The sequence below is a fragment of the Micropterus dolomieu genome, linkage group LG08, assembly GCF_021292245.1.
Source record: "Micropterus dolomieu isolate WLL.071019.BEF.003 ecotype Adirondacks linkage group LG08, ASM2129224v1, whole genome shotgun sequence".
Lineage (NCBI taxonomy): Eukaryota > Metazoa > Chordata > Actinopteri > Centrarchiformes > Centrarchidae > Micropterus > Micropterus dolomieu.
This window is the reverse complement of record NC_060157.1, coordinates 24,128,535-24,137,846: the sequence shown is the minus strand read 5'-3', so window position 1 is coordinate 24,137,846 and position 9,312 is coordinate 24,128,535. Positions and strand designations below refer to the sequence as shown.

Sequence of the window (9,312 nt, the reverse complement as noted above, 5' to 3'; positions counted from 1 at the left end):
ATCAATTTACATGCAGAACAGGTTTTACTTTTTAATCAGTCAATCAACATTTTATTTTATTTTAGGTTATTGTTTACCATTTACAATGTGTGCTTCCATGGGAGCTGCCATTGTTGTGTGACATCATTCAGCTGCTACTCGTGAAGTCGGGTTACATATATTTTCTCCAAGTTCACAAGTAGGAAATCCGACTTCAGGTGGCGTTCTATGGTACTTTTTCTAGCAACTAAAGAAATAGTCCCTTTGAAATATGCTGACATGTTTTATGTTTTTTTTGTCTTTTATTTAGCTTTTTTGGTAAGCCGGCCCTTTACCCCAGCGCATCTACTTATTAATGGAAAGAGAAACTCCTGAGTACATTAAGTTTAAACTTAAAGTTTGTACCACTGTCTGTTGGCACAAATTTGGAATTTCTAGCTCTGGACAGCTGTACTTTTTTTAATGAGACGGGTTATACTCCGGTACAAAGCAGCACACCCGCAGTTAGCAGGGATTCAGTGTCTTGCTCAAGGGCACTTCTGAAGGGTCCATATTGCAGTTATAACCCAGACCTTTCAGGTGAAGGCTGGTTTGTTAGCATTTTAAGGTTCCAGGTATATACTGCCAGCCACTAGCAACAGCAGTACAGTAAGGTTTGGAGCACTGAGTGGATTCCTACCACCGTCTGTAGTTACTTCCATTAAAGGTGTTGGACTTCCAGTATCAGGTGAACTGCTTCCTCTTAACTCAGTCACAGAGGCACCTTTTGTTGCAGAAGCTGTGGTAGAAGTAGTCCCTATTACTTGTCCAACATTTTCTTCTACTGCTCCATCTTTGGGGGACTGCTGGTCTGAGACGTCACTGTCGGCAGTCTTGTACCACTGGCACTGGAAGTCCTTCTTCCAGATCTCAGCTGTGTCTGGTACAGCTGGTTTAGTGTCGGTGTCCGGCCAATCTGTGGCTTTTGCTGCCTGCGTTTGAGATGTTAGATAGAAAATAATGTTAATATTAGTAAACATTGCTGACATAGCTTTCACCAGAATTACTGGAACGTTTTATAATATCAGTCTGAAAACAAATATTAAACAGCAGGGTTCAAATTCAAAAGTATATAACAAAATGTTCATAGTAGTCTAACGTGCTATTCATACTTTATATTGTGTTGTACTTTTTTTGTTAACTGAATATTACCTAAGCTTCAACAGAGATTTCCAAAAAGTGTTGTGTTCCTGAGAAACACAATGTTCCTGTGTTCAGTGCTGTAGGATCAAACTCTGCTGGATCTTTAGCTTTTGTGTCTCAGCTACAGTTTCCTTTCCCCTTCCTTACTGTCTAAACACATATGACCTCAGGCAACTGAGCTCCCTGCTGATTTTTTCACCCTTTGTTATAAGTCTTAGTCTCTCTTATCTTTATCACTAGTAACTCAAAATGGGTTATTTTGTTACCAACTTTACACACAGAATGAACATAAATAAAGTACTCGGGTCTCTTTACACGTGCCCTTATTTAATAATTGACAGAATTGAACTTGTTAAATTCACCTTGGGGCACCACTCTGAAGAGAAAATTGAATTTATTCTGATAAAATATACTAAGCTAACAGTATGGAACTCTGATTAATAATTGAATTAATAACTATGATCAAAATAAATTAGTAGCTGGTAGTTTGAAAGATATGGATTTCTACATAGAAGAGGTTGGCAATGTTTCACTCTTTTACAACATTAAAGAAACCAGCATGAATATTCACAAGCATTTATTTAAAAAATAAGCAAAGCAAAACACAGAAGATTAAATCTAACTACAATGTACTAAACTAAAGGACAAAGAAGTGTGTGTGTGTGTGTTTGTGTGCGCCAAGTTACTTGAGCGTGCTAGTTATTAGTTGGCAGATCCAGTATGGGTAAGCCAGGAGAGGAAGAATTGTGGTTGCATTACAGTCTTTTTCTGTGTTGTGTTCCGATTGTGCAGATGAAGGACCCAGTTGCTCCATCTGTTCTCCTCAGAGTTTGCCGCTTGGCACTAAGCAATTTTGTTGCTTCTCCTAGCATGTGAAGTTAGCTTGCAGACTTTGTGTCATTGCCACTGGCTCACTAAGCTGGTTTGCAGGGGGTCGCTGCCATAAGTAAGAGAGTTTGGTTCTGCTGTGTGTCTGCTTTGAGCAGGCCACGCTGGGAGACCAGACAAATGAGAGAGTTCAGTTGATCAGTTGACGTCACAATGTGCTTTTTTTCTGCAAAGTAATCTAATTTGTGGGGGCCTAAACATGCTCAAAAACTCACAAAACTTTGCACACACGTCAGGCGGGGTGTAACATTTTGTATTTTATTGGTCTCGCACATGGGTGTGGCAAAATGGCTCGATAGCGGCCCCTACAGGGCAACCCCTGGCCAAAGTTTCACCTACGTGTACAGAAGTTCTGTGGCACATGTATCATGTCCAGACGTACAAAAAAGTCTCTTGGAGTGATGCCCATCACCCAACAGGAAGTCTGCCATATTGGATTTAATGGTCATTTTTTGCGGTTAACACACTTCGTACTTTTACAAACTCCTCCTAGGGAATTTGTCCAATTGACTGCAAATTTTCGTTGTGCAGTCTAAACCCATTGACGATTAAAAGTTGTACAAATGGTGAGTTTTTGTCCACGAGCGTGCCCATGGCGTGGTTTCTAAAATCGATGATTTGCCATGAAACAGGAAGTTGTTATAACGTCAGTCTACATGCTCACATCTGCACCAAACTTTACAAGGTTGAAAAGAGTCCCGCCCTGAACACATCTACAAGCCAATATTCACTTATTGTCATGGCATCACCTACTGGCAACTAGGGCTGCAACTAATGATTATTTTCATTTTCGACTATTCTGTTAATTATTTATTTGATTTGTTGATTAGTCGACTAGTCAGGATTATTTTTCTCACCCCCTCACCATAAGTAAACCATTTAACTAATTAAATATCTTTCAAGTGAATTACTGGTCTCCAACACACAGCCTAACTAGCTAACGTTGCCATTAAGTGAACAAGGACCCGGTCATACGCATTCTCCAGATCTGCAAAGCACATGTAGACTGGATGGGCATACTCCCAAGCCCACTCCAGGATCCTTGTGAGAGTAAAGAGCCTTTACCGGGGAGGCAGAGAAGTGTGATAATCCTGTAATTGGCACACACTGTCTGGAGTGCAAAACTTGTAAAAACAAAAAAATGTCCTGCTTTCTCCGTCGCTTTCCGCTTCTTCTTCTTCTTCTTGCCCAAGCACGAAACATGTGCGCTGTGCTATTGGAACACAAGGGATTTTTTTCCCTGTAAAGTAAACTCCATTTTGGCGGCCGATTTGTATGAATTTTTTGTGGAACATGTATCAAGTCCAGACATAAAGTCGGCCATTTTGAATTTTTTACGATTCACATCTACGTACTTTAACCATAGACCAGAGGTCGACAAATAAGTCTGGCATCGGGCCAAATTTTTTTCAAGCCGTTACATGGTGGCCCAGAACAAGGCCCAATTATTTCAAATCCTTTGATACTTTTGTGTGCACGTTTAACTCAGTCGGTAGTGTGCGGGACTCCAGTTGGAAGGGTGTGGATATTTTTTTTCACACTTTTGCACATGCTTACAATAAAGCATGTGCTGCAGTGTATGTGTGCGTCCCGGCGTTTGATCCACATTCATAAACCTTTAGATGCTTATTTTCATTTCCCTGAGGAAATTCAGGGGAATCCAATGACACGTTTACTGACTGCTTTTTCAGAGCTTTATCTGATCTCGGCTTCTGAAACTGAAAACCCAGAGTTTGTCTCATCTCGGGCTTAACATACTCAGAGTTTTCACTAAACCTGCTTTCTGAAACAGGGCCCTGTTCTGTCTCGTGTCTTGGCTTAGTCCAGCATTTTAGTTCTGTGTCTTAGCGAAGGCCTTTGTATTTACTCTTGGTTCTGTGTTTGCATTATTTTGGCTTTGTCTGCTCTGTGTTCTGTTTAATCCTAGTTTCAGTCTGTTTTCCCTGTTGATTGTAGTTTTTGTATTTGTATTGTGATCTGTCTGCTTGTGTTCTGGATTAGTTTGCTAGTTATATTATTCTGATCTGTTCCGTCTTATTTTGATATGGTCTGTGTTTTTTAACCTGTGTTCTGTCTGTTCCCCAAGTTATTCCTCTGCCTGTTTCCCCTGTGAACTATGCCTGCCTGTGTGTCTGTGTGATTGATTAGTCCCTTATGTCTCTCACCTGTGTATCCCCTCCCAGCTCATTTACCCTTTGTATATATGTTGCCTGTGTTCCCTCAGTCTTTGTCTAGTCATTGTGGTTTGAAGCTTGTAGTTCCGAGTCTTGTCTTGTCTTGTCTTGTCTTGTGTGATTACCTGTTCCCCTCTGCCTACGGATTTTCTGTTGGATTACTCTGTTCCTTTTGGATTGTTTTGTTATTATGGATTCATTGGACTGAGCTGCTAGTAAGTGTGCTTGCTTTGTGTTTAAATAAATAATTGAAATGTACCAGTCAGCCTTCATGTCCTGCATTTGGGTCCACCAGCCTGCTCAACCCTACATCAATCATGACAAGGAGCTTTATTTAAGTAGTGTTTTACACATACGAGGAATTTGTTATGTGTGATAAGGTGCTACATATAGACAAACATACAGTTGACATAAATAAATGTAGAAATATATAAATATGGAATAAACAAATGCAAGTTATATAAGAATAAAAGAATAGGGAAAAATAAAACAACTATTTGCAGAGAAAGAACTATGTGGCAGATATTTACATGTGCATTACTCCAGTTTGTGCTGTGCAGACGTATTGCAACGGAAGAGAATATTGTGTACATAAATATTTAAATTATATATATATAATTATGTAAATTTATATATATATATATAATTATATAATAAGGTTTGTGCATTATATGAAATGAAATAATATTTAGACGTGCAGAGACATTTGAATTATTTGAAAGGGGGTGTGTCAGTGGGGGTCCCGGGGCTTGATAATGAGGCAAGCTGCAGACGGGAAGAAGCTGTTTTTGTGGTCCTGATGGACTGCAGCCTTTTGCCAGGGTGGAGAGTCTGAAACAGTTTGTGTCCAGGGTGGGAGGGGTCTGCTGCAATCTTTCCTGCTCGCCTCCTGCAGGCGTACAGGTCCTGAAGTGATGGAAGATTGCAGCCAATCACCTTCTCTGCAGAGTGAATGATACGCTGCAGCCTGCCTTTGTCCCTGCAGCAGAGTTGAAATCCACAAACAGGATCCTGGTGTAGGTTCCTGGAGAGTCCAGGTGATGGAGGATGACGTGAAGGGCCATGTTTACTGCATCATCTACAGACCTGTTTGCTCTGTAGGCGAACTGCAGGGGGTCAAGGAGTGGGTCTGTGATGGATTTTAGGTGGGACAACACAAGGCGCTCAAAACACTTCATTACCACACAGGTCAGGGTGACGGGTCTGTAGTCGTTTAGTCCAGTGGTCCTTGGTTTTTTGGGGACAGGGATGGTGGAGGCTTTGAAGCAGGCTGGCACATGGCATGTCTCCAGTGAACAGCACCGGCACTTCTACATTTTACTCTTTGGCACACCAGGGGCCTCATTTATAAATGTATGTGATAAAGACTCCTAGAAGTTGCGTATGTTCAAAACTCAGGAAGTGCGTAAACACAAAAATATTCTGCTTTATAAAACAGTGCGTGCGCACGTCCTACTCCGATTTTCCTTTATAAATCACAATCAACTTGAAATGTGGCGTATGTGAGCGAGCTCCAACCCTTGAAACGCCTATAGTTGCCTATAAATGGTAAGTGAAATTCTCCTCATTAATATTAATATGTACTGACTACATGAAGACAAGGAATGCAAATTCTGACAGAAAAGCTACAAAACGAAATTTAATTCAGGCTACACAAACAGTCTACTCACTTAATGAGGCTTCTGATGAGCATCCGGCATTCATTTCAATGTAATTTCTCCAACTGTTCACCATATTTATGAGAATAAATTGCACTGCATGCAGCTATTACTTAATATGATAGAACATATTTGAGGCATTCTTTTGCAGAAACATATCTCCATTTGTGTTTATAGTCCTATATCATGGTTCTTTTTGTGTCCGCTGCAAATTATCTTAAATTATGTTTTTCAATCGCGCACTTAAGGGAAAATCAATCAAACAGGTGTTTGTTTATGCAGAAAAGCTTTAAGCCTATAATACTAGGTCATTAATCGATTTATTTTACACTATAATATTTATTTCAAACTGTTTCATCCTTCTGCCACGTGAGTTGCCGTTTCTCATTTCTCCAGTTTATGAGCGTACTCATGCCTCAGAGATGACGTGGAGGAACGCACTTTCTCCTGTCAAGTTTGTTTTTTATAGATCACAACCTTTGCTTGGGAAGTGGTGTATGCACATTTACAGTCCTGCTGCAAATTACTCTTTCCTGCCCGCTCCACTGGCGGAGACAGAGTACGGAGAAGAGCGGGTACTTTTTCTTTATCCAACCGTGTGCATAAAGTTGCTCATGAATGTCATCATGAACCGATCAATCACAGCCTGGATGTGGCGGGACGTTAAAAAACGTGGTGCTAACATTTTTACACTAAACAATCTGTAGCCAGACATTACCCAAATAAAGTGTAACATATTTGTATTATACTGACATTAAACTTAAGTGTTATAATATTGTACTGTAATACTCCGATTTATACTGGTTAGTCCTCTAGTTGAACAGAGCCTCCCTAGTTACCAGTACTGTACAGGTGACAAGAAATCAGCTGACGTGCAAATCGTACACTACAAACATCACACTACATTGTGCAAGTAGTCAAATGCTCTGGCACAAATGAGTCAGTTATCAGTAAAGAAAACAAAAAACTGAATAGCTTCTTAGCTTCTACTTCCAGGCAGTAGTTGAAGCTCCGTGTATCTCATTAAGGGGCAGTGGTGGCCTAAAGGAAAGAAAGGTTGTCGGTTCAATCCCCGGACCGGCAGGCTAAATATGCTTGGGGAAAGTGAAAAGCAGGGCTTGCCCCTCCCTCATTACCACCTTTGTCGTGGAAATTCAATTTAAGTTTGTGTTGTGTCTTTGTCATAAGACACAACACAAGTATAATGACACAAAGCTGCTTTGATGATATGGCTAGACCAAAGTTTAAATCTTAACAAGGCTAAACAGACCTCCTTATAGGAGAGGGCATCAAACATGTGATAACAATACATAAACAGGGCTTTAAAATTCCAGTACAAATAAATCTAGAAATCTACTTTTATTCTCTTACCTTTTCTATCCCCTTCTCCACCACTTCAGATGGGGGCGGTAGGTGGAGGTAGGTGGAACTTTCTGGATTTTGACGAATGCATCGGCCCTTTCCCTGGCACAGAGAGGCTGAGCAGAGTCGAGATGCCGTGGTTACATTGATGGAGTAGGGTCCCAAAACCTTACGGACAAACTCTGCCAGGTCCTGACACTCTCTCTGGAAAATAGACAGGCAAGACACTTTTATGTAAAAAGGAAGCATGAACAGTGGCACATGTTGATAGATAGAACAGACACTGTGTACATTTCCAAAACAAAGCAATCTTTGGAGATTTAATTAGTGAGGTAAAAAAAGTTAAATGGTAAAACATTGTCTGGAAAAACATGTTGAAAATGATCATTTCTATAAATATCAGTGGCTGTATAAGCATGTAGACATGTTCATGAGTGTATGCATTTTATGCAGATGTATGGTGGTGTACCTCTGTCTTCATCTCACGTCTCTCCCAGATGACAACTCCAGCTGTTCCCATGGCAGCACTCTGTCCAATGGTGCTCACTAGATCTGCCTGTAAAAAAGGAATAATTCAAAGAAGACATAAATGAGTCACAGCACAGCATGCTCTTTTTCAACTTGTCTCTTTGTAATAATCATGGTATGATACAGTATAAACACCATTACACTTGTCACATAAGGCCTCCGTTTTTTCCCTAAATCTTTCACCTGATAGGTGCATACCAAAAGCACATTTCAGCATTATTCACTTCACCAAATAAAACTGTGAGAGAAGAACGAGGAATTAATTAGTGCTATGATACAACATGAATCTACTTCTGTCCTTCCTCTTCACTTGTTCTGTTTCAGCACTGATCCATTTGTAGGGCATTGGATCAAATGCAGATGTATATCTCACCTGTGACAGGAAGGTATTGGTTGAGATGTAGACACTCTTGATCAGTGGGAATACAGGAAGATCAAACGCCATCCCTGTCAAAGATGATACTCGTAGTGCTTCTCTGATTTGACTGGACAGATAAAGCCTGGCTTCAGAGGTCCCACCCTATAAAAAAGAGGACAAACGGTACACAGTTTTACCTATAAACCAAGTACAACACAGTTATTCATTATTTGAACTATACCAGAACATAGATTACAGTGAAGTGTGTAAACAACAATAAACTGTGAACTGTTTTTCCTGTGTAATACTTCACATCAATCACAAGGCTGAGGCGTTGGTGTTATGTGTTTCTTATTGTGTTACTTTTGTTGCTTCTGAGCTCAGGGAGATGAGCGCTATGTATGAACCTTTTCAGAACACCAGGGAGGATAAACATAGACTGTGTGTGCTTTCATTGATAGAAAAGACAATATTGTCTAGGCCCAGGTTGTGGTGCATCCCTTTGCTGAGCAGTTGGCCACTATCATGGTCCTCAAAATGAACTTACAGTTTTGTCTAAACATCTCCGACCACAGTGAGTGCATGTAACCGACACCCCAGTCTTTTTCTCAACCTGATGGCAAACCGGCAATACCGATAGCCTCCTAACTATATTATATATTATACCTCTCTACAGCCCAGCTCTCAAGTAAAAGTGAAAGTCATCCAGTATAAACCTACTAGTAAAGTAAAGTAAAGTAAAAAAAACCAACAACCTGGTTTTAAAAATACAAAAGTAAAAAGTACTACACATTCAAATCTATTGACCTTTTGAAATTCACTCAAGACAGGTTTGAATACAGCATTATCAGTTATAGCGATTCACAATAAGGAAAGCTGAATTGCAAGAGGAGAAGTGGATATTTCCTGTATGTGTGGAGGATAAGTCTGTGTAATTGCTCTGCTTGTTGTGGTAGTATCCCCTTCAGACTGTCTGACAGACACAGAAACACCATTTGGGACTTTGGGTATTTTAAGATGAGACAAGGAGGCGGAAAACCAAAACTAACTGAAACACATCTCAATTCACAAAAATCCATACAGGTTAACTTCAGCACCTCTCATAAAGTGCAGCTCACACTCCCAAACAGAGCAAGTTTGGCTTCAGTTTTTAGATGTTCGTATTGCAAAACTCTACCAGCTA

General features: G+C 40.3%; 1 protein-coding gene across 1 annotated transcript in view; it reads right to left on the bottom strand.

Moving 5' to 3' along the window:
* Positions 1-581: 581 nt before the first annotated feature.
* Positions 582-9,312, bottom strand: part of si:dkey-72l14.3 (Glyco_hydro_56 domain-containing protein) — a 16,035-nt gene continuing 7,304 nt past the window's right edge. The window contains exons 4-7 of the mRNA XM_046055669.1: positions 8,145-8,291; positions 7,713-7,799; positions 7,253-7,447; positions 582-950 (exon numbers count right to left, since the gene is read on the bottom strand). Of these exons, the coding sequence (XP_045911625.1) occupies positions 582-950; positions 7,253-7,447; positions 7,713-7,799; positions 8,145-8,291 (798 nt within the window). The remainder of the gene's footprint in view (positions 951-7,252; positions 7,448-7,712; positions 7,800-8,144; positions 8,292-9,312) is intronic.